This window comes from Fundulus heteroclitus, chromosome 16 (genome assembly GCF_011125445.2).
Source record: "Fundulus heteroclitus isolate FHET01 chromosome 16, MU-UCD_Fhet_4.1, whole genome shotgun sequence".
NCBI classification, from domain to species: domain Eukaryota; kingdom Metazoa; phylum Chordata; class Actinopteri; order Cyprinodontiformes; family Fundulidae; genus Fundulus; species Fundulus heteroclitus.
Window position 1 is genome coordinate 15,296,350 of NC_046376.1, and position 26,617 is coordinate 15,322,966.

Sequence of the window (26,617 nt, forward strand, 5' to 3'; positions counted from 1 at the left end):
GATGAGAACAGAAATCCCCCCGGAGGCGAACAGAAAGATTGTGCTGGTGAGAGTTCTGTGCGCACTGAGACGCAGTCGATCTTTTTCCTATTTACCTCTCAGCAAAGGGGTCTAGCAGGATTATGATAAACATTTTTTAAAAATCCTCGTAGGCTATGCGTTTCAAAACAGAAGCGACACCTCAAGTTTATCAAAGGGAACTCGAATTAGTGTGGACTGTTCCCCATTTCCTCAGCGGATCCAAGTTTTCCATCAGTTCATCAGCCAGTTGGGTTTAAGGGCGGCTGGTGCCACGGATAAAAATCACCCCTGTCCACATGGGCTGCTCTGTCTCACTTTGGGATCTGTACTATTCTCAGCTGGCTCTCACCGCAGACCGACAGGAGAGGAAAACTCCGATGGAAAATCATGCAGCACTTTGAACCCATGGAGACATGGCGCAAAGGCTCCTCACATCTGCGAACAGAGTCAGCGCTAGATTCGCCTTCATATTTACTTTGTCCCTATCCTGCGCGTACTTATGCTATAATATTATTTTTTATCGCGGCACAGTCATGACAAACCAGGCTTACGACGGGAAACGCTGCCCGCCGAGCAAAAACGCAGGAGGCAAAAAACTTCTTGGGAAACTGGACAATTGTGCTTCGCTGGATGTCAGGTCCTCGTTTCAGCGAGGATCGAGCGATCCACGAGAGCAGAGTAAAGCTCCAGCTTCGCCTGGTGCTCATGGGACTGACGATTATTTGAAAAACACGAGTGTTACGCAGAAATACGGGAACAAGAAGCTACCCAATGCGTTAATTGTCGGCGTAAAGAAAGGAGGAACCAGGGCGGTGCTGGAGTTCATCCGGATACATCCAGATGTGCGCGCACTCGGAACAGAGCCGCACTTTTTTGACAGAAACTATGACAGAGGGCTGGACTGGTACAGGTGAGGACAAATGTAAAAATATAAAAATATAACATTTTAGTCTTTTTGCATATATTACGTTCCGTCTTCCTCTCTATCCTGGCATTCTTTTGTGTTCTGATGCAGCTACTTAGAATGCGAAATGCTTCATCTGTAGAGCAAACGTGATAAATAACACTTCTTAAATTAATAAATAATTCTCCACTCCAAACATCATAAAGCTCACACTACACACAGAGTAACACAGTCATATGCACCCATGACAAAGTTTGATGTCACCTCATGGATGTCAGTGTGTTTGTTATGTCAGCAGAGCTTCGTGTACCTGGAGACATTGCCTCAAGGTTCATTTGGTGTGGCGTATTTAACATAAGAGAAATTCATAGCCAGTATCACAGATGACTAAATAATTACCCAATGATAATTAACCTTTAAATATACTACACCCAGGCCAAATGTTTTAGTTTTGGCCTTTTAAGTAAGGAGATTACAAAGTATAGATCCTCATCTCCATGTGCATTACTTCTTGTTTCGTATGTAGAATACTCAATAAAGTAGAATAACATTTATCATTGTCTAGTTAAAAAAAGTAGCACAACCAACAAAGATAGGAACCACCTTGAAAGGACTTTGAGGCGAAGCCCATTCTAGAGCATGAGGGAGATTAACAAGGTGTGGAATATTAGCCTGGCCAGCCAGACTGACTTACACCATATACACTGCTGTATCAGTCTGGTAAGGAGCTGGTAGAGCTTGATTTCAAAGGCGGGACTAACAGAGTCCGCATAATCAGGTTAGCACCAATCAGATAACTACAGATGTGACGCGAAAGACTCCAAGCGACGCGCCCTGTTTTTTAAATTTGCACTCTGTGAAACATGTCATGCCATCGAGCAAACTCTCCAGTGAACTATTTTTGTCGCTTTTGTCTAAACAACATAAATGTAAGAAAAAAAAAATGTTGTACTCACATGTACTTGATTTTCCAAGGGACCAATCAACATACATATCCATATGTTTCTTCTCTGTTATGGTAACAGAAAAGTGCTGCTGCATTATGGGTAATTCTGGCACTGAGAGTGACACATCATAATATCTCGCCTACCGTGCCGTGATTGGTCCAGTGTGTTTTAGGCCGGAGCATATGGAGCCTTACCAGACTGACTTATGCCCAGTGTGCATCAGTATGGCTGGCCAGGCTAGTAGAATAGTGAAGTTTTCAAAGTCAGGGATGGTTTTGGATCTAAACCTTTAACCTTAACCCTATAGAGGAACTATGGAGTATTTTCAAGAGGAGGTTGACACTAGATCCAAAAATCCATACCAGCTGAGGGCTGCTAATAAGGCAAACCCGGCTTCCTAAACATCATAGCAGTCACAGGCTGATTGCCCCGATGCTACACTGCATTGTATTGATGCAGTAACTAATAAAAAAAGGATCCCATACTGAGTGCAAATACTGTAAAGTTCCCAAAAATGTTCTTTGAGTGAATCAATATTTCAGTACCAAAAAGACATTCTTTGTTATGCTTATGTAGTATCTGATTCTTTCACACAAGTTTAAAATTAGTTTGTTCCTAAAAATACATACCATGGAGGCAGTCAAAACCAAGGACAAATTTCAATAGTATTAAAGTGTTCTTTTTAATGTATTTTGGATGTAAACGAAGTAGGAGGAAGGTTGTTGTAGTCATGCAGCTACAAGACAATCAGAATGACACACAAGTGCATGTTTTGCACAGACACCCGACCATTTATACCCTGATATAAAGCAAATTCGGCCTGTACAATATCAACTGAATGACCCACCAGTGAAAAATAAAGTCATGTTCTGTCATATTCATGTTCGTGAGGAATTTTTAGCTTTTCTGGTATGAATCTTAGTTCAGTATCAGGACAATCAACCTAAGAGATACAAGGCAGAAATTGCAGCAATTCAGTTCTGTGGGTGGGATTTCAAAATTGCACTGACTTAGAAACACATACTCAGCCAGCTCATTCCAATACTGACAGAGCAGCAGAAAAAGAAGTGCAAATCACTTATAGGCTTCAGACCTATTGTTAATCAGGACCTTTATTTCTCTCTTGTTGCATCTGAACGGATATCTGCTGTGTGTTTATTCACTGTTTTCTAAATTTAAATAGAGAACATAATAGTGGTACAGTAGCTATTCCAGGGGAGACAGCTTAAATATGAAAAAAAAAACACCTAATTATATTCTAAACATTTAACCAACATTATTATAAAGAAAGACATTTAAGCTCTCCCAAAAGCTAAGCAATCATTGAAGCCTACTTTTGGCTAAAAGAAGAATGCGGTTAATGGTATTTATAATATAAATTCTGGCATCTCCATGCATGACAAGATATAAGGTACAGCAAAGAGCCCAAAATCTCAGCCACTGACATTACATGAATCAAGGATATTCTAGGTGGCCACATTTTTTTTTCCTGCTTGATTTCTATCCACATGAACTGGCGACTGATGTTAACATAAACTTAATTAGGTAACACATATCAATGCCAAAAATAATCCCGGTTCCCAAGAAATGTCACAAGATTCCATGACCACAGACTTGTCTCCCTGATGTCTGTGGTCATGAAGTCTTGTGGTCATGAAACAGCCAGGACCTTGTTTGTGGACTTCAGCTTGGCCAAAAACACCATCAACCTGGGCATCTCCCACCAGACTTTCCCCCACCTCACAGTACCAACATCTACCCATCAGTGGATCAACAGTTTCCTGACTGACTGGTGGCCGGGGGTGAGCTGTCAGAATATCTTCTCCCGCACAACAACCTTTAGCATCGGCAACCCCCAGGGGCTTTGTTCTCTCCCCAGTCCTGTTCTTCCTGTACACAAATTACTGCACCTGTTATTTGACGGACTGATCTGTCAAAATCCTGAAGTTTGCAGATGAGACACTACTGCCATTGTTCTGATCCAGGAAAGTAATGAGTGCTCAACACGCTCAAGACTCTGGAGATGAACATGGACCTCCAGAGAACACCTTCACACTCCCTCCCCTTACCATCATCAACGACTGCTGTGGATCATTTGGGATTCTTAGGAACCGCCCTTTCTTGGGAACTGAGATGGTCCTCACACATAGATACTGTTCAGAAGAAGGCCCAGCAGAAACTTTACTTCCTGCAGCAACTCAACAAGCACCAGCTCCTGGTCATCTTCTACACTGACCTTATTCATACTGTCCTGTGCACAAACAGCACAGAGTGGTTTAACTAATCCACAAATCAGGATAGATCCAAACTACAAAAAATAGGTTTGCAGAATGAACCGGACTTCCCTCCATCCAGTTCTTGTACAGGTCTAGGATGAGGAAAAGGGCGGCTCACATCTCTCCAGACCTCACACATCCTGCACCCAAACTCATTAGACTTTTACTTCCAGGGTGTTACTACACGGTTGTTTTTACCAAATCCAGCCAGCACATAGACATTTTTTGCTTCAGACTGTCTCTATTATTAACACAATAAAAAATTAGCCGTCTGAAAAGCCAGCTAATCATCAGTGAAAGAAAAATAATAATGATAATATTTGCACTACCACGTCAAGTCTGTTTTTTTCTTTTTCTTTATATAAGAATGGCTGTACATAAGCATTTATCTACATACTGTTCATTTTACCCTTTATTTTATTTCCTTTATTTAAGTTTATATATTTATATCACCTGTCTGTATGGTGTGAGCGCCTGAAACAGAAGTCAGATTTGTTGTTTCTGCACACGATCTTGGCCAGTAAAGCTGTTTCTGATTCTGAAACTGAGAATCTTCTTGTTAAACAAATCTAATATCTTGGTAGTATTGGGCAACAACATTTAAATTAGTTGAAAAGTTGCCATGACTTTTAAAATGATGTGAACAACATAATATCTTGTAAAAGGTTATGTAGCACCTTATAGGTGCAAAATTTGTACCTATTTGTACCTTTTTCTTTATTATATTTTCACAGCCCAGAAAACATTATATTGTAATCAGAAAAAGAGGGATAAGCTGGACAGGCATGTTCCTCAAAGTGTGAGCCCAAGCTCCATTAATAGGACTCACTTTTAAATTTCACAGTCTGCTGGTTAGGTTTAGATATTATTACATGCCTGGGTACAGTTATATTTGAATCCATACAATTGTTGTATTGTGGATAAGTATCAAGACAATGGTTTATTATTAAGACTTTTATGATAACTGTTTGGTTATGATAACAATTGTCAGGCTTGTTTTTGTGCCTTTACAGCAGCACCACGTTACGGTAGGCCCCATGTTCTGAAGAGGTGGATACACTTGTTACATATTTGCTTGTGTGACTGGGCTGAGTAGAAGCTACAGCAAAACCTTCAAGATTTTTCTACACTTATAGAGGTTTTAAGGCAATAGAAAACAAGTACACAGAGGCATGATTAAATTCCTGAGGCATATCTGTGTGATCGAGTGGAGCATTGTGGTCACCATACGTACAAGTAGAAGGATTCCAGGTTTATCACACCTTGTATTTCCCTCTTCGTTGATCCATTCTCTTCTCCAGGAGTATTTTATCATTAAAACTATTCTTTTTGTACAGATTAGTGACAAACAGGGAACCCGTTTAGCTGTAAGCAAACAATTTACTTTTTATTTTCTGTCACTTATTAAGGTCTTATGGTAACAGCAAACAGGATTAAAATCGGAGGCAACCGGACTTTCGTTCAGTTCTTTCTGAAAACGTTTTGACACCTATCCAGGAGTTTTTCTCAATTCTGGTGGCTCGTGTTCGAGCAACCTACAGTTGGTGCGCTGCTGTTTTTAAAGACATGGAGGCCCATCCTCCTAGGCGTATACTAAGTCAGAGTCATGGCCGAGTGGTTAGAGCAGCGCGCTTGCACTCAGAGAAGGATGCAAGTACCCGGTTCGATCCCCAGTGCCGGCACTCTGGGTCCCTGAGCAAGACCCTTAACCCCAGATTGCTCCACGGGCGCTGCACATGGCAGCCCACTGCTCCCTCACGAGATGGGTTAAAAGCAGAGAACACATTTCGTTGCTTCTACTTGTGACAGTGCAATGACAATAGAGTTGTCATTCTATTCAAATCAATGACCCATCCGCCATTGTCCTGGGTCATTAGAAACTATTGCTTGGTGTGAGTGGAGTCCTTGGTCACCTGAATCATAATCAGACTGCTGATGTAATCTCTTCGGAACCTGTTGGAGGACCGAGCTGTAAACACTGGGGAGTTGGAAGCTCAGTCCTCCCCTTCTGTTTAGTGATGGCTTTCCTCTTTTGACCAAGATGGCTTCTTTCACCCCTCTTTCAAACCATCTGTTCTCCCTGTCCAAATCTGGACATCATTGTCGTCTAAAGAGCGCCTTTTGTTCTTAAGACTGCTGAGTCTAGCCTCAAGCTGCCATGCATTTATGTAGCTGTTGTGTAGTTTCTCCGATGTATGAGTCTGATCAGTCTTCGCTGCATTGGACCACATAAACAACGCCGCTCAGCTGTGGTCTGGGTGTTCTGTCTTCCTTTCTTTTAATAACATCGATCAGTCAGAATAACAATTGATTGCTGCATTCAATGTAGCAACAACCAAAACAATATATTTATCAGTTATTGAAGAAGTACTTGAAAATGCTGGAACAGTTTTAGTTATAATTACAGCTGTTATTGCTGCAGTGCATCTTCCTGGGCTTCTGGAGGAACATTTCTAAAGCCTCTGAATACGGGAACTCAGAGACTTTCAGCCCATTTATTGATAGCCTTATGCATGCTGTGAGATGATCTTCCTCCAGCCTGTTGGAATTGTTTCTTGTTCATCTAACTTTATCTCTTTTTCATCTGTTTCTGTCTCTCTCCACCTTTCAGTCTTTATCTACTGGATGTTTCTCTCTCTTTCTATCTAACTACCATGTATGTATTTACTTACCAACCTCAGTCTTAGAGAGCCAGTGGGAGTATTTCCCCTCCAACAGCCAAGCCGGGTCAAAACCTTTCATCCGTTGATGACTGTATTTCTGCTGCATGTCAGGGGCAGGGCATGAAGCACTTGGGCTATTTTGTAAATGTGTACCAGTATTATTAGAGGAACTCCTGCTGCTACTCGAAGGAGTGTTAGTACTAAGTTCTGCTATCATCATGAGATTCGGCGCATTAAAAAAAAAAAAGTCGCACATATTCTTGCCTGCTGGTTGCGACATAATTTTCTGCACCCTCTCTGTCTGCTTGTGGGAGCGTGTTTACCTGTGTGCGAGTTGCACATGACATAACGTGTGTCTGCGTCGGTGACACAGAGAGAGAGATGGCAGTAGAGGAGCGACCACGTAGGGACAGGAATGGCTCACGATGTGATCTAGCGTTTAGATAGGCCAATATATTTAAAGGCATTAGCGTTGACCATGTGTGTGATGGCCAAACCCATGGCCACACCTTAAAAGTCTGTACCACACATGCACTTTTCATTTACTAATCAGTATATGCATACTTTACTTTGCAATAAAACTTTATTCTTAGTTTAAGTACCTGTGTTCTATTTGTAAGCGCGGAAATTTAGTTCACTTTTGTACTTAATTTTCCATACCTTTTTTGTGTTTTGTTACTAATCTTTATTTCTTACCTTCCATGGTGCCTGGGAGTTTTGCCAGACAAAAGATGGCTGCCAGGGCTGAGATCAACTAAATACCGGGGAGGGTAAATTGGACTGTTCCACCTGCTTTTGCTGGAAGGGGGGATTTGTATTTTTCTTTCTTTGTTTTGTATTTCACTTAGGGTTTGTATTTAGAGGTTGTGTGTTTTGCATTGTTCTTAGATTAGTTTAGTGCCAAACATAACTGTACTGCTTTGTTTTGTCATTTGTGAGTGTTTGTTTGGTTTTAATTACCCCAATTGTGTTAATTGGTCTGATCAGCCAGAGTGTATATATACCCTTGTGTGTCATTTGTTTGTAGGTCAGTTATGTTTGGTTGTGCAGTCAGTTAGTTTGGGCACAGGTTGCTTCAGTTAAAGTTCGTTTTTCTTTTTTTGACCTCTTTTATGACTCCGGAACCCACCATTTTTGTACTTTTGGGTTAAAAATAAAAACCCCAACTTTTGAATAATTTCCTGTGACTCCTCATGCGTTTTTACCTCGGTCCATCACAATGTGCAATTACTATTACCAGATTCAACGATTACGAGATAGAGGACTATCAACCAACTAGAAAAGATAAACAGAGATCCACAAAAAAAATAGTATCCAAATGTACAGAGAACAGAACACAAAAAATATATAACAAAGTAATATGGCACGACATACATGGCACTACATAAATAAACAAGTTACTGACAACTACAAACACAAAAGAAACTAAATCCAAATACATAAAATTTCTTTGTTGCCTCTATGTCCCTGATCAATTAAATGATTTCGGGTGTAATATTTGACTAAACTTCTCTTATTTTTGATTTTATGACATTTATGTCTTCAACCTCCAAATACAAACTAACCATCACTGTAATTAGTTAATATAGCCAACTTAACAAAGTGACTCATTTATGATTTTCAGGATACATAACTGTATATGTCCTTTATAGTCAGGCCGACACCTACTAACTGGAACACCAAATTAACTCGCCTAGAGTTTCAGTGTACTGTCCAGTTGTTCTGCACAGTCTGTCTTGTTACATTAAGCGTGTGACAGACCATTTAGGCTCAGAAGAAAAATGGCCCAGTGTTCATTACAGTGGATCCTGAAGAGAACACACGCATGGCCTCATTTATTTTGTGTGCGGGTATTCACACAACGATAAAGGACCTGATGAAAAAGACATTGCGCTGCCACCAATTTCCTGACTCTTTTCCCTCCACTTTTTCCATTCTCTGCAGAATCATAAAGATCAAACAAAAACACATCGCTATACAGCGTCAAAACTTAAAAGGGCATCTCAGCTCTATTGATTTTACAGAAGTCTAAAGCACTTGCAGTTACTTCTCAGAGAAGTGTTGAAATTGTATGAGAGGCTGCAGCTACAAATATTCTCCACATCCACATTAATTGGCTTGGGGAGGCAGGGAGCTCTGGAACAGTAGCATCAGAAGGTTGATGAGGATAGAAAGCTGGATGGTTCTCATTTAACGTAGAAAACAACACATTATAGAATGAGCGATGGTGAGACATAGCTCCGCATTCTTAATGAGCTGTCCTCACTCCATTACAGTCTTTGGCATGCACTCATTTTCATTAATTACAAAACAACTTGTTTTAAGACATCTCCCCAGAGAATCAAGTCTGAGACATTGTGATCGTCGTTCAGTGATAACACCCTTGTATCTCCAGTTAAACCATCCACTGAGTTAATTTAATCTGAGATTTTCAATAACGTCTTCTGATTTTATAATCTCTGTCTGTTTGCATTCTGCTTAATTCGGCAGTTCTTTCCTATGTCTATATAATAAGTTTATGAGTAATGTTGTAGTTTATGTTTTAGATCCAACAGAATGTATTAATAACTGAACTCAGTGCTAAAGAAAATAAAAAATGACAAACTCAAAACAGGTATTTTATCTGAAAATAAAATTAAAACAGTCACAGCTAAACACCAACATGTTATAATAACATTAAGTTGTTTTTGAATTATGCTCCCAGTATTTTTATATTGAGCCATTTTTGTTGTAAAACAAAGTCCTAATAGTTTCATAATAGGCTGTAGCTTATGCTGATTGAATTCAACAATATGAAGCTAGTAGTAAATAAAAATGTTCTATCTTAAAGTTTGTATGTAGTAGAGCTTTTTAATGATTTTAACATTCCAGAGATATTCGATGACATCACCAGATCTTTCTTGGCTTTAATAACCATTTTTTGTTGCTCCTTTACCTGTTGGAGCAAACTGTTAACTTTTTAACTGTTGTTTAAAGTAATATTTCTGTTATGCAACATACTGCTGATTCACTACATGGGCAGATAAAATGCAAATTGACAAAACTGAATAATATCTTGCGCAATAAGCTAATTCAACTAAAATCTTCTACTAAATTTAGTGCTTGATTATGCTACATTGCCTTAGAGTCTTCCATGCCAGTTTACATCTGAAAAATATACAATAGAATGCTAAACAATTAAAAAATGTACAGTTTTAACTCAAAACTGGCTTTAAATTTGTCTTTCAACTTTTGACTGAAGTGTAATATCCTTGTCTTTTCAAAATTGTTAGCAGATTGATAGATCATTGTTGAGTATGTGAAAAGGTCACCTTGATAATATATATACTGTCAAGACAGTAAAGAGTGTTCTTGTCATATCTCTGTCAGTGTATCAAAATACAAATAACAAAGAAACACTGTTATAGAAAGGAGTACTAAAACCTCAATAATAACCATATTTTAGCTGCAGGAAGGAATAAGTGTAATATAACTTGTAACTGTTTTAAGATAAGATACTCATTAGATTTTTCATAATTTTCATATACAGATGTGGTTTATTGTATATTGTCAATTACTTTGTCACCCAATTCAGTTATTGTGTTAGTGGATATTAAAAAGGAGTAACATTTAAAATGTGTTACAAAATGTTTAAGCATTATGAAATCAAATTATGATATTATGTGTCTTTGACCAATGTGTAAAAGAATTTCAAGAATCAAGAGTCTTGATTACTATTATGTAAACATAATGACATTTTGGTAATACACCGGCTCAGAATTCACATATAACACACGGTCGCAAACGCATATTCAGATAAAAAATAAAATGCTCAAGTTGAATGTACCAAACAGCACTTCTTAACCAAATAAAAAGTGCAGAAATCATCTTAACATCTAATAAAATTTAAATACTCAATTTAAAAAAACAGATAGCAGTAAATTTACGGAACAATGTAAAATACCGCATGAATGTACCAAACACTCCCTGAGAAGCTAAAAAAGTGGGCTTGGCTTTGATTTAACCCCAGATCTAAACGTTCTGTCCAGAGATTTGCATATGTGTAGTTGTTTATGCTACTTTAACACGTCTCAGCCACCAATGATAGACAGCTTGCTAGAAATGGGTTTGACCCACTTTTGTATTCAGAACTGCAATTATTCTTGACATAGATTCAAGGAATTGTTGAAAGCAATTCTCAGAGATTTTGGTCTGTTTTGACACACTTCCTGCCATGGTCAAATAATCTATTTGACCATGTCCCAAGGCTCAACTTTCGGGATGTGCTAGCACCTTTGAAAGGTGCTTTGTTGGATAGAGTTCAGGTCATTGAAGTAAAGCATCAGTCTCAAACTACAGTCCTTGAGGGTCGTTGCCTTGCAACTTTTAGGGCCGGTGTCCTGCTTTACCATACCTGACTCCAAAATGAGCTCATTAGCAGAGCTTGACTGCATGCTAGTGAGGTAGCTTAACCATTTGATTCAAGTGTGTAGGGCAAGGGACACATCTAAAAGTTGCAGGACACCGACCCTCAAGGATGTGAGTTTGACACCCCTGGAGTAAAGTTACTTTATTGTTATGTTCAAGAAATCAATTTTAGATGACCTAAAACTTAATATGATCCTGCTGGAAGTTGTCAAAGATGCACACACTTTGGTCATAAAGGTATGACATGGTTTAAAACAATACTCAAGTAAACTGTGTTGTTTAAACAATGCCTAATTGGTTCTAAGGAGCCAGGAAAATATACCCCACACCATTACTCAGCCACTACCAGCCTAACCCATTGATGCGCAAAAGCATGGGTGGATCCATACCTTGAATTCTGTTTACGCCAAATTCCCAATTTTATAACTTAAATTGACATTTATGAGACTAAGCAAAGTTTTTTTTTTTTTTTTTTTCCCCAATTTCATATTGCCTTATTTTGGTGGGCATGTGCAAACTGTATTCTCAGCTTCCTGTTCTTAGCTGACAGAATTGGCCCCCGTTGTGGCCGTCTGTTGCTGTAGTCCATCTGCTTCAAGGTTTTACTTCCAGAAATTGTATTCCACTCATAATGAGTGGTGAGTGCCTTTTGAGGGGCAACTATGGCTTTTTGGGTGAAACAGTTGTCTTGCAATGAAAAAATTGGTGGAAATGATTCAAGGTTCCTTCTGCTGCATTTCTCCCATGTGAAAATAAAATGAACTAAACTAAAAACTGCATGCCCACATGACCTGGGCAAGGCACTTACTCCTAAATTGCCCAAGTTGGAGTTATGCACATTTTGAGAGCCAATGGGTGAATGTGGCTCTAGTGTAAACTGCTTTGAGGTGTCAGTTTGACTAGAAACGCATTAGATGAATTCAGTCCATGTCCCATTCTCCTTCGATATCAACAAGGCAGGTTATTTTTATATTTCTGTATGGATATTTTTCCATTAACCATTCTTAGCTCACTTTAAGAGATCTACAGCATGTTAACATTCCCCTCTCGATACACTCAGAGTGTGTCTATTGACCAAGGATCAAATCATGTCTGAGTTGCTCCTCTTCTACCTCAACTTTTTCCTTCCAAGAGTGAAAAGTTCTAAAGATATGCAATGTGTCTGCTCCCCATTTAGAAATATCCTTGACTGTCACATTGCTGGAGGCTTTACTATAAAACCTGAAAGAGCTGCTGAAGACTTTTCTATGTTTATCTTTCCATTTGTATCAGCTAAGATCCTGCAGTAAAGCTCCACACACAAGTCAGGAACCAAAGGGAAACGAGTTGGTATAAAAGGCAATTTGCTCATCATTATTATTGACTTAGACCGTCACACCATTCAAATTAATTCATTGAGAATATAAAACTGTGAATTGTCGGTTTAATGTTAGTTACTACAAAAATAAATCCATTGCTAAAAAGCTGTTTCAAAATGAATCCTGTTTTCATCCAGCAGGATATTTCTGTTAAGTGCCATTATCTGATGGGTTCATTATTGCAAAAAAAAAGAGTCATAATGGAGGGAATTCTCAGAAGGAGCACTAACACTAATTTGCAAATGTTTGGGATTTCAAAGGCTCCTCTGTCTTTCATATTGTCTATATTTCAGTATCTTTGAATATTTTGCCTTGCCACATGTTAATGTGACAGCTCAAAGCTCAGTTCAATTGAACGTGTTATTGCTCAAGGAGAGCAAGTGTCAGTCATTTCCCTTTGCAGGCCAACGAGCAACTGTTATTTCAAGGAACACAAGAGCCCTAAGCTGAAATGACAGCAGTTAAATAGGATTGTGTTCGAGGTTGATTTTTTTAAACAGCTTTTTTTCTTTACTTTTTTGCTTCTCCATCACTGTGTTGTCAGATTTCGTATGCTTTTGATTTAGGTATTTGACTTAGAAGATCTCTGATGGCAAAAGGAAAATCCCTTGCAACATCAGGCTCATCCAGCCTTCTCTTTTCAGCCAATTTGTCTCCAATTAAATTAGAGAAATAAATGTGTTGCTCTCATGACGCTAAATTGCCATTCACCTCTGTTCCTCATTGAGCTGAAATGGGCACAGGATTGCTGTAATCACCTGGACTGCTGGACTGTTAACTCTTAATAGACTTTTGGAGGTGACAGGTTTCTGTTGCTGGTGATTAATGATCAGATATCACATCTGTAATCAAAGTGAGTGATAGTTTAATAATGGAGCGGCCTCAACGGTGAAGATTTATGCTGTCGTATCAAGAGAGAGGACGATGTCTTTTTTAGGAAGTACAGCGTCACAGACATGACAGTCACACTGCACAACATTTTCTCTGCTCTGTGGATCTCTGTAATAGATGTTGTCGATAAGTTTGGACAGCAGATTGTCCCTCTGTGTTTGAGACTGTCTTTTCGTGACACATCGTGATAAAACGTTTGTACTATTACATTGATTAAGAAGGAAAAGCACATCAACCAAACACATTTAATAATTGTTAGATCTGTAATTGATTAAAAAATGTACATTCAAATAGGATCATCAGATAAAAATATTGTACCTAAATGATTTATAATTTATAGTGAATAAAAAAAAATGTTTTTGCGGTTTCAGAAAACTTGATTTTCAAATTCCAGTTTAAATCATATTACCTAGATCCTTATTCACTAGATGTAAAACATTTGTAAATATGCTAATTTCTTTATATAACTTCATTCCATGTAAAGCGTGAACTGGTACCATTAGTTCTCTCTATGGTATGGTATGGTACATATTGGTTAAATAAACCCAGGGGATTTTCTTTCTCTTTAAACTAAATTGTGCTCCTGTTTTGTTGCTAAATGACCCTAGAGAGTGGAAAACCTCACAATGTAATGAATACTTTGAAAGCATATTTTTTTCAATGGGTAAGGTTATGAGACCATTTTAATGGTAAACATTTATTTTTTTGTCCCATGAGAGGTTATGGGTATTGACTAAAGCCCACTGCCCAAGGAAACTTTTACATTTGTGATTAACAGACTGAGGTAAATCTGGTGATCAATGTGTGCCTACAATTCCTTCTCATTAAATGTTAATATGAGTAATAAAATATGTATTTCTAGGACCCAAATTCAGGCAAATAAACATAAAGTTGACAGTAAAGTCTTATAATAATACAAATGTATGTACAGTCCAGAATAGAAAGAAATCCATAAAAAAGTAGATGAAGAAACAGTAGGATCTAGCAATGACTGAATTAAACCAGGGAGGAATATATACTGGGAAGAGTAATCACTTTGACAAGCGACTAATGACCAATGTGAAAACAGATCAGTGGGAAACCCAAACACTAGGTAAACTGAGGGACTCAAATTGTCAGGAACCAGAGACAGAGGACCCAGTATTCAACCAGACCAAAGTTATGTTTTAAGAAGGTTTATTTAAAAAAAATAGATGTGAGCAGGAACCAAGACAGGCAGGCAAAAATGAAGGGCAGAACAAAAACAAAGCTTGTGGTAATAAACAGTCCAAGGCAAAAAAGCAGGAGAAACACAATACAGGGAACAGGGAGCGCTGGCAAAACTCACCCATACGCATGGAAAAAACAATTATGTAGCAAATTGCAGTGGGCAGAGGCAGGTATAAGTAAGGGAGTGATCAGGTGAATATAGTGAAACTAATGACTGGCATGGGTGGAGCTAATCAGGAACAGGGAAGTGCTTGGGAGTAAACTGAAGCTGATACAATGGTAACTGGAGAAGGGGAGTGACAGGGTGAAAAAATGCTGGCAGGTGAACTGAATTAAGACTGGTAACAGAAATGATCGGAGTAGGCCAGATAAACTTATAACATAAAACAAAATCAAACCATAATAAAACCCTAACTATTCCAAAACTGGTACGGAACCTAAAACTAACTTAACAGAACACAAGCAATAATAGAAACCAAACAAACAGATTTCACTCAGGACCATTCAGGTATCAGACCTGATCTCTCAAAAGGGGAAGGTTGAGGGGAAATCCTAAACAGATGTGCTACTTCCTGTTTTTTTAACAGAAACACAAACTCTCTGTTTACAGAACTCCAAGTTACCAGCCTGACAACGTTCCCCCTGCCACAGAGGAGAAAGAAAAAGAACACGAGCAACTCAGGAAATCACTGCAAGCTTGTGGTTACCCAAAATGGGCCTTTGTCAAATCAGCCTATAAAGCTGGCAGAAAAAACAACAACACAGCATCAAACACAGAGGAGAGAACAGAGAGATGCAAAAACACTGTCATTCCATATGTGTCAGGAGTTTCTGAGAAACTCAGGAGAATTTTCTCCAAACACAAAATTCCAGTAAATTTCAAATCTAATAACACTCTCAGACAAAACTGGGTTACCCTAAAGACAGAACACCCAAACCACAGCTGGGTGGCATTGTGTATGTGGCCCAATGCAGCAAGGACAGCTCAGACTCTTACATTGGAGAAACTAACAGCTACATAAATGCATGAAGCAGCTCGGAGCAGGATTCAGCAGTCCACTTGCTCCTCAAGAACAAAGGGCACTCTTTTGACGACAATGATGTCCAGATTTTGGACAGGGAGAACAGATGGTTTGAAAGAGGGTGAAAGAAGCCATCTTGGTCAAAAGAGAAAAGCCATCACTAAACAGAGGGGGAGGACTGAGCTTCCAACTCCCCAGTGTTTACAGCTCGGTCCTCCAACACATTCCAAAGAGATAACATCAGCAGTCTCGTCATGATTAAGGTGACCAAGGACTCCACTCACACCAAGCAATAGTTTCTAATGACCCAGGACAATGGCGGGTGGGTCATTGATTTGAATCTGACTTAGTATACGCTTAGGAGGATGGGCCTCCATGTTCTTAAAAACAGCAGCGCACCAACTGCTCGCTTGCTCAAGTTCGAGCCACCAGAATTGAGAAAGACTCCTGGATAGGAGTCAAATTGTTTTCAGAAAGAACTGAACATAAGTCCAGTTGCCTCCGATTTAAGCGTATTGGTGGCATGGAGCTGGCTGCAACAGCACATATGCAGTTGGGAGCCATCTTTTCATCGTGTACCGCAGCGGAGAACTCGCTGCCAACATAGCGGCGACACAGAGACGTCATGCAGCTCTTCACCACGGTGACTGTGGCACAAAGATATGCTAGGTCTTTTTTAACCTTATACTTTTAAAACATGTTTCAGGTCTTTGTCTTTGTTGGCCAAAGTTCCAAAGAGCCACTATGGAGGACATAAAGAGCCACATGTGGCATTGGAGCTGCAGGTTACAGAACCCTGGCAAATAATTCACATGTTCTCCCTGTGCATGTGTGGGTTCTCTCTGAGTTCTGAAGCTTTCTCCCACAGTTCTGAGACATGCCTGTTAATTTGTATTTCTAAATTGTATGAGTCTGTGTGTGCATGGATTCAATGAAAGGAACTGCTTATGTTTATATTTTTTAATGGCCTTCATCTTTTAGCAGGCCATTTATAGTGGCTGTCTGTGGTGTCCTTGGTATATAAGAGATTCAGTTGTTATTTTTTGTTGTTCCTTGTTTAGGTTTTAAGAACAACTCTCTGCAGCAACAGCAGCAATTGCAGTAGTAAAGGATCCTGCACAAATTAGCTTTCAACCATGTCCTCAAGGAGAATGTTTCATTTACAGTATTGAGCAGATCTTTCACACTTGAGTTCATTTTCCCAGAGTGATTAAAATGTCAGGGCCAAGCCTGTAATGCATGCTGACTTAAAGTTTGACCAAGAATTGTGAAGAAGATTGTAAATTACCCAAAAGGAATTTGCTGTTGATTCTGAGTGAGAAGGAGGTAATCAATTGAGGCACTTCGAAATTTCTGTTAATCAAGATGTGTGTCTGGACACGTGAGTGTGAATGACTTTTCCCATTTGTCAAGGCAGAAAAAGAGATTTTCTCATTTCATTTCAAGTGTTTCCAAGTTCCATAAACTTTAGTAACCCTCGGAGCTAGTCCACGGGAATACCTATGTGGGTGTTTTTAATTGCTTATAATTATTATCTTCTAACAGCCTAGGAACTTGGAGAATTTGGAACTGGTTTTTATCTTTTCATTTCAGATACCATGTGCAGCGTTATTAATTTCTTGAGGGTGCAGTGAAAGAAAAAAAAATAAATGAAAGGAAAATGTCTGATGGTTGATTTAGAACTCTGCCTCAGGTGTAACATGTTCTCCCTCTGACTCTGGCTATCTCAATAACCAGTAGACACATAAATGGGGCTATGCTGTCATGCAATTTAGACATTTTAGCTTGAAAATAATTCACAGTTTGCCTGTGCACTACTTCAATCAATAAACATTGTTAGTTTATTCAATAAATATCTAATAAATTCATATCATACAAAGCCATCTGACTTATGGATGCTTATATTTGTAAAACTAGACAAATTAACCTAAACATGAGCCTTCACTGCAAATACTAGATTAGAAAAGATTTTTTTTAGATGTTAAAGGCACCCCTTAGTGTTCCTCATTACTATTACAGCAACATGGTACCATTACAACATGGCCAAGACTGCTCCCGCTGACATGAAAGCATCCCTGATTTCAATACAAAAATAAAGGCCAATGCTCTTTGATCACTTGATTGCACCATCTTCTCCTTTCCTGTGGCGACATGCAACTAATCATTTTAACATACAACTGGCAGGTGAAGCATTAGTGCCTAGTGGGCTGGATGCATTTGGTATCCTTTTTAATGAGGGATAGAGAATAATTGTTGCTTTCACTAAACACAAAGCAAAGGACGTGTCATTTCTTGTTATTGTACTACATTCAAAATACTTAAAAGAAGAACAATAAATTGATCTAATTCTACCGAGTTTCCTAATAGACAAACTCTAAAGAGAGTTTGAGTGTGGGATCAATTATCATCAAGCAATTAGGAAAATGCTTTTAAATTTAAATTGTTCATAACCATTCAAATACTTAAATACATAAACTGGCATGTCCCACAACCAGACATGTGAAATTCAGTTAACTGGTGTTTACTTGTGTAAACAAGTAAACAGTGCATTGCCTGGCTGAGTGGGATCAGTGGAGATGCGTCTGGCCCTTCTTTAGACTCGTTCTGCCTAAATATGCAGAACAGAAACAGTGAATGCTGCTTGTCGGGACTTTGGAGCAATCAACTGGTTCCCTTATATAGGAAATCTTTGACCAATCTGTATAATATGATTGATTTTGACTTTGTAAACTGCCTCGAGATGACATGTTTCATGAATTGGCGCTATATAAATAAAATTGAATTGAATTGAATTGAAAAATAGAGTCTAGATCCTGCAGATGCCATCCCACAATCCCCTGCAATGTTGTCACCACCTGTGCTATGTCCTTCTTCTACTGGACTGTGCAGCTGCCATACCATATAGTTATGCTTATACATAAAACAGTCTCAATAGTAGCTTTATATAAGTTCTTTAGCAGCCTAGTGGAATGACCAGTCCTTTTCAGTTTTCTGAGGGAAAATAGCTGTTGTTGGACCTTCTTCACCAGGTGGGAGGTATTTGAAGTCCAAGAGAAGTCAGAGGAGATTTGAATGCCCAGGAACCTATTGCTGTCCACGCGCTCCACTATCTCCCCCTGTATGTAGAGAGGAGCAGGTTCAGTCCTCCTGGACCTCCTGTAGTCTATTATTACCTCCTTGGTCTTACTGGTGTTCAGGATCAGGTTGTTCCTGCAGCACCACTGTGTAAGATTGCTGACCTCATCACTGTTGTGTGACTACTCATTGTTGGAGATGAGACCCACTACAATGGTGTCGTCCGCAAACTTCTCCACCATGTTTGTGGGGTGAACAGAGGAGAAAACAGTCCTGGGTGAAATGAGTGAAGAGGGCTGGGCTAAGGACACAGCCCTGTGGTGTTCCTGTGTTGAGGATCAGTGAGGCAGATGTGTGTTTCCCTATCCTCACCACCTGGGGTCTGTTGGTGAGGAAGACACTGATCCAGGAGCAGATAATCCCATGTTGTGGAGCTTCAGAGCCAGCATGTCTGGTAGCACGGAGTTAAATGCTGAGCCGAAGTCCATGAAGAGCATCCTAACATAGGTGTTGGGCTGCTGCAGATGAGTCAGAGCTGAGTACAGTGCTAACGAGACAGCGTCCTCTGTGGAGCGATTCTCCCTGTAGCTCCCTGTGGCTGTCCTGGCCAGCAGGGATGCCGACCTTGATGTACTTTAGGGGGATCCTCTCAAAGCACTTCATGATGACGGGGGTCAGATCGATGGGACGATAATCATTGAGGCAGGTGTTGATTGGTTTCTTGGGGGCAGGCACGATAACAGATGATTTCAGACAGGCAGGGACCGTGGAGAGCTGCAGCGAGAAGTTGAAGATGTCTAGAAAGACCCCTGCTAGCTGGTCGGCACACTTGGTGGAGCTGCAGGACGAGAGGCTGATGGTGCTGCTCTGGCTGGGGAAGATGTTGAGGCTCCTGCTGCTTGGAGAGTCAAAGCGTACAAAGAAGCTGTTTAAGGTGTCAGGGAGAGCTGGGTCATTGCTGGGATGCTTGTAGTCCGTGATGTTTCTGATCCCTCTCCACATGTCGCGTGGATTGTTGCTGCTGAAGTGGTCCTCGATGTGCTGCTTGTACCTTTGCTTGGCCTTCTGGATGCCTTTTTTAAGCTCGCTTCTAGACCTCCTGTAGCCCAGTCTGTCTCCAGATCTGAACACTGCATCCTGGGCCTTCATCAGAGACCGCACCAAGCTGTCCACTCAAAATTTCTGGTTAGGAAACATTATAAACTTTGTGATGTAATTCGTCACTAATCATGTTGATTACTGGTGAATTTGTAACCTGACCATTGCCAACTGATTTATATGTTTTATTTTCTCATATAGTATTTGCTTACATAAACTTCATTTTATTATTTTATTACTCTCTTTTTAAAATATTTCTCAAAATCAGCTTCTCTCTTCGACATATTTTACCACCATCCTCTTCAGAAGTAACAACAACATAAGTGAATTTTTTGCTAAAATTCATTCCATTTTGACTAAGTTTGCAATTGCGGTAACTTTGCTTCTCTTTGTTAAAACCACAGTTAGGTTCAGAGTTGTCACAAAAGTTAGTTTCTTCACTTTCAAGCACAACTCTAGAAAATGCTTTTGGAAATTGTTAATTTGGATCATTTAAAATTTGGTTTTCGGTTTCAGAGCACCCCGTGACATAAGCTGGCTAAAGCACATCAAAGATTAATAATTCTGGGTAAGAAAGTATTTTCATTGCCAGCATACCAAAGAACGGTACTGGGGCAGCTAAACAACATGTGCTTTTGGGATTAAACTTCCCAGATAAATATGAAAGTAAGTAATCTTCCATGTTATCTTTATATATCTAGTATCTAACCAACAATTGATTATGCTAAATATGGAGGTGGGGGTGGCACCTAAGACAAAAACACACCAGCACAGCCACTAGCATTGCCACTACAAGGTGCTTTTTGGGTGCTTATTTATCCCAATTACCACACATTGGAAATGTAAGAAAGTTCCAAGACAAAACAGAGCACTGGATATTAGCCAGGGGTAAGTCCATCCATTGTAGTGATGCCTAGCAAATTAGCAAAACCAAGAACCCGTTGATGACCATTGACGTTTATTACTTTGTAGAATACAAGATGTCTAATACAAATTTTCTAAGTAGCACTGTCGGTCGAAACCTTATGGGCTGCATTTGACATTTCCTGTTTCTGCAATTTTGGCTTCATCTAGCTCACATCATAAAAAAACAACTGCATAAGTTACCATAACTATGCAGACGACACACAGCTCTACATCTCACTGTCACCAGGTGACTATGAACCCATTCAAGCGCTAAGTAAATACTTAGAAGAAATCAATGCATGGATGTGCCAACATTTTCTTCAATAGAATAAAAACAAAACTGAGCGACCAAGAGTTAGCACACAGCTTCAGTTGCTTAAGCCGGTAATCACTTATCAGGCCCAAAATGTAGGTGTAGTGATGGACTCAGACCTAAATCTTCAAAGGCAACTAAAGACCGTTACAAAGTAGACCTTCTGTCACATGGAGAACATTTCCAAGATTAAAGGACTAATGTCTCAGCAGGATATGGAAAAACTAATCTATGAGTTTATCTTTAGTTGAATTGATTACTGCAACAGTGTTTTCACAGGTCTGCCAAAAAAGTGGATCAGACAGCCGCAGTTGATCCAGAACGCTGCTGCCCGCGTCCTCACTAAGACTAAGAAATTAGAGCACATCACCCCAGTTCTAAAGTCCTTACACTGGCTCCCTGTATCTCAGAGAATAGACTTTAAAATACTTCTGTTAGTCTATAAATCACTGAATGGCTTAGCACCAACATACATTACAGACTTGTTATCAGTGTATCAACCTTCCAGACCACTCAGATATTATGGCTCAAATCTACTCTGCATAAACAGAACCAGAACCAGACATGGAGAAGCAACATTTAGAAAAATGCCTTTGAATGTTAAACTGTTGTAGTTAACTGAAACATCATTAGATTAAGTTTGCAGTCCAATTCCTTTTGATTTTACTGCAATGTTCTTTCTTCTGTATGTTTTGTTTTCTTACGTTCTCTTCATGAGAACATTTCTTGTTACTGAAATGTGCTATACAAATAAACTTGCCTTGCCAAGCTGCCATATGTATTCACTCTTAGATTGTTACTGTCTACTGATTATTCTGCGACAAATCTGGTGTCATAATTATAATAAAGCCATAACCTCTTATTCAATATTAAAAGGTTACCTACAATTTATTGCTGTTTTGTAGTGATAAGAGTGCCATTTATAATTTTGTCATGAAGTAGTGTATCTATATTTTTATTTAAACATATTTTTAGCCTTTTCTTAAAAATGAAAGACTAACTTTGACAGACCAAGCTTGACGTCATCTCTTCAAAGTGAATCAGTCCGCCTCCAGATCCAATCCAGATGCATTTTTATTCCAAATGTGTCATCCATACTTTAACACCTTTCCAAATGTGTTTTGCTAGATCTCATCTTATTACCAAATGCAAATGGCTTTTTTACAAGGGACTGACTTTGACAAAGTGCATTGAGGAAATTATCTACTTTTAAAATGAAAGTTTTTCTATTAAACAGAATGCTGTTAAATCATTCCTACAAACAAATAAAACAGAAATGGCTTTCTTTATTGTATCAAAATATCAAATAATGTCTCACTGGCTTTCAACCTTGAAGAGTATTCGTCTTTTCTATCAGCTCCATCAGTGCTTTATATCTTCTGTGTAACAGTCGTTTAATCTATATGGCACTAAGACTCCATGGGAGTAAACAAACAGAACAGCTGTAAAAATCAATAACTCCAGACAAGTTAGGTTCTGCAGTCTTATCTGATGGACAGGCTCGTCTTTAGAGTTTGTATTCAAACAAAACCAGCAAACTGAGTGAAGTATTTCTTTATGAATTATTATTCACATTGAATATCTTTTTTTGCTGCATGTTCCAGCATCTTCATGTGGCATGCATAAACATGTAGCCAAGACTAGTGTTGCAAACTGTCATGAAACCATCTAGTAGTACTATTCTAAGGAGCGCCATTTGGGAACTTTCAGTGTGTGTTTCAGTTCAGAGTTAAAATATGTCAAGTTGCAGTTTTGAACTAGTACATACAGATCTTTTTTTGTCTAGAGATGGCAACAATGTATGGAACTGACAAGTAAGAAATCAAAGCTCCTCCCTTCAGCAGAAATAAGGGCTCTGAAGATTATCCAGCATCTTGGATATAGCTGCAACATTTTTGTTTTTTTTGTTTTTGGTGTTTTGGTGTGCATGTGTATGTGTGTGTAGCAAAGCTGTTTGCTCAGAAAGGTGTCGTTCTCATAAAAGATTAATAGTTCCCTGGTGGCCCTGAGGCACCCAAGCCAACAACTCGGGGATCATAAATAAAACTAAATGGATCAATATTTCCAAGACTTTAGCAGTAACCTATGGCTACCCCTACCTTGAGAGAGAAAGCTCTGAGAAAGGTTAGGTTTTAATCGAAGCCTTCCTCTGGTAATAATAAAGAAAGTGTGCTATTTATCATCAGCACTGTGTCGTAATGTACCTGAAATCAAGAAACTGCTCTGCATACTGTGACAGTAACCACAGAAATTTAGACACTATATCTTCTGAAATCATCCGTTCAATAACCATTTTCAAAAGAACTGTCATGAGATTATTTCTCCCAAATTGCTGAGTTTGAGGGCTGATGATGCAACCGAGTCACACTTCTATCTGGAGAAAACAGACAGCCATAAATGTGCGGCTGATGTCTGAATTGTAAATGAAGCATTCTGTCTCCAAACTGCCAGCCACACTTTATTAATCAACTTTTATTGACCAAAATGCCAAAGCAAAATGAAAGATTTCAGCTGGACGGAAACCTCTCCTTGATGAACATGACAAATGCAGTCATTTGCCCGAAGCCTGCAAACCCATTATTGTTGCAGTATGATGATGGTAATTATGATGTATGTTTTGGTTATACAACCTGACCTGTCACTGCAGATTATAGAACAAATGTATCCAAACTTTTAATATTTGGGTGTTTCATGTCAGTGGCAAATTTGAGACTCACGTTTATTTTATTGACCATATTTTTTATTGAAAGTTTAAAATGTTAAAAAGGGTATTGTCTTCATTGTATTCCTATCTGTTCCCGATTTATGGCAAATACTTGAGTAAAGTATTAGATAACGGACGATACCAGCAATATTGATTATGAAAATATGCTACATTGATGATTATAATTGTAGATAATCATAATCATTCTCAACAAGAACAATAAATGAAAACAGTAAAAAAAAGTAAATATAATAATATTAAGCATAAAAACAATAATGGCTTAGTGACATGTAACTTATAAAAAGAAGATGTAAATTATCATATCGCAACCATGTAATGTATGCAGAAATAGGGGATGGGATTAAATAAATGTGTCTTCTCCCCGCTCCCTTTTGAGCACAATTGTTGGTTTTGTTTGTATGTATAGTATGCAAGTAATATTTTTAATAATCATCTTGTGATCTGGATTATATCGATACTGTATATATATATATATATATATATATATATATATATATATATATATATATATATGTAGAAAATATTCTCTCATTCCTTTTCTTCAACCCAGTGTGGGTTGTGGTTCAAAGAACAATGTATTTATTTCTGCATGGCTGGAACAAAAACAGAAAATCAATCATTCAAAGTACTTTGAGTTTATCAATATAAATAATGAATAGATTCAACCCTGAAGCATAAACAGATTAATTAAATGTTTTTCTCCATTAAATGTTTCGTGATGCAATGATCCAACATCATTTGAAATGGGGGAGAAGTGGACTAAATACACTGACAAAAACAAAACAGATAAAAAAAAAAACATCTGGACTGGGTGATATTCTTAAAAAAAGGTTATCACAACCTGACGATCCCCCCCCCCCCTTTTTTTCAGATCATTCAGCTGAAAGCAACCTCTATTGAATTTAATAAGGAGATACTTTGCACAGAGCGATAGCAGGCTTTCTTGCAATAGTGTTATGGAACAGCAAAGTTATGCAGACATTTTCCACTCTGATCAATGCTGTGGAGAAAGCCTTCAATATAATGTTTGTAATGAATTCAACGGGATATCATTGGGTAAGTTTGGTTACCACTCATTTCAGAAGTGAATGCGGCCAGAAGGCCCCCTTTTGTTTTGTTTTTTGTTTTATTTCTTGATTTTAACTTTTAATACCTATTCTACTACTCTTAGACTTAGATTTCAACTTATCTTTATGTTAACAGCTGTCAGTTTATTAACTTACTTTGCTACACATGCAAGTTTCAGGCACCGTTTTTGTATTCCATTTGAATAATTCCACAGACATCCATGTCCAGCAAAAGAAAAGCATCCTGAAGTTTTCCTGAAAAGGAAAATAAAAGCTCTTTCCAACTTATTCATGTGTTTTATTCTTCTTCTTTTTTTCTCACTAGGGGATTAATGCCACGCACACTCGACAGTCAGATAACCTTAGAGAAGACTCCCAGCTATTTCGTGACCAGAGAGGCGCCACGCCGCATTTCCAGCATGTCTCACGATACCAAGCTGATTGTGGTGGTACGAAACCCTGTCACCAGAGCTATCTCGGACTACACTCAGACTCTTTCTAAGAAGCCTGACATCCCTACGTTTGAAGAGCTGGCCTTTAAGAACAGAAGCTTGGGTCTTGTGGACACATCTTGGAACGCCATTCGGATTGGGATGTATATTCTCCACCTGGAAAACTGGCTGCAGTACTTTCGCCTGTCGCAGATGCATTTCGTGAGCGGAGAGCGGCTGATAACGGATCCAGCGGGGGAAATGGGCCGTGTCCAGGACTTTCTAGGGCTCAAACGGATAATCACGGACAAGCACTTCTACTTCAATCGAACCAAAGGTTTCCCCTGTTTAAAAAAGCCGGAGAGCAGCAGCCAACCTCGATGCCTTGGCAAATCCAAGGGCAGGACTCATGTACAGATTGAGCAGGAGGTCATAGAGCAGCTGCAGGAGTTTTATAGACCTTTTAACATAAAATTCTATGAAACTGTGGGACAAGACTTCAAGTGGGATTGAATGTACAATTAAAAAGTGAGAACTGTTTATAAAATGCCTACCTCTAAAAACAAGTTAATTGAGGATACCTTTAAAATATATTTAACTGAGTGGTATGCAGAGTTTATACAAATATAAAATGAAAAGTATTCTAAATATAATTCTATAAATATGTTTTTTTTTTTCTGTGGGTCATTCTAGAGAGAAGTGTAATTTATTTATTGATAAAAAAGATATATACCAAACTCTGTTTTTGTTCCCATCAACATGCCAATTAAATGATCCATAACCCATTTTAATGCATCAACTTATTTACCAAATAACCATCACAGAGCTTTCCTGCCATTTAAAGTCACCAGCCATACAATCATGACACACCTTAAATATTTATTATCAAGAGTGCTTATTTATTCATTATTTTCCGAGAAAATGATCTGCTGTCTTTTACCATTAAAATGAGCACTCCACATGAAGTCGCCTCAAAATGTCAGATGAATAATAAAATCAGCCTGTCTGCTTTTCTGACGTTAAACCTGTTTTTGTTGCAGACATAAACTGTGGGGAACAGAGCTGAAAAATACTGTGAGAATAACAAAATAAAAGGTTTAATGAAAAATATGCTTAAACTTTCATATATGTTTCCTTTTTGGTAGACGACTTAAAGCTTTTCTGTGTTTGTATTCTTATTGTGATCATCAGAATAAAAGTCCTAAATACAAAAAAAAAGATTTATTGGAGATACATTTTTTTCCAGTAAATATACATTAAAAAGACACGTTTTATGGTGTTAAATGGTCAGAAATCAGAATTTT

General features: G+C 38.6%; 1 protein-coding gene across 1 annotated transcript; it reads left to right on the forward strand.

Annotated features, from left to right (window-relative positions):
• Positions 1-26,617, forward strand: hs3st2 (heparan sulfate (glucosamine) 3-O-sulfotransferase 2). The gene is made up of 2 exons (XM_012858102.3): positions 1-931; positions 25,208-26,617. Exons 1-2 carry the CDS (start codon positions 435-437, stop codon positions 25,824-25,826), a joined length of 1,116 nt encoding a protein of 371 aa, XP_012713556.1. The 5' UTR covers positions 1-434; the 3' UTR covers positions 25,827-26,617.

Excerpts from the sequence above, each read along its gene's own strand:
- hs3st2 (XM_012858102.3), top strand. The coding sequence starts at position 435 with ATGGCGCAAAGGCTCCTCACATCTGCGAACAGAGTCAGCGCTAGATTC. Across the intron at positions 932-25,207 it reads AGAGGGCTGGACTGGTACAG|GGGATTAATGCCACGCACAC; the intron begins GTGAGGACAAAT and ends TTTTCTCACTAG.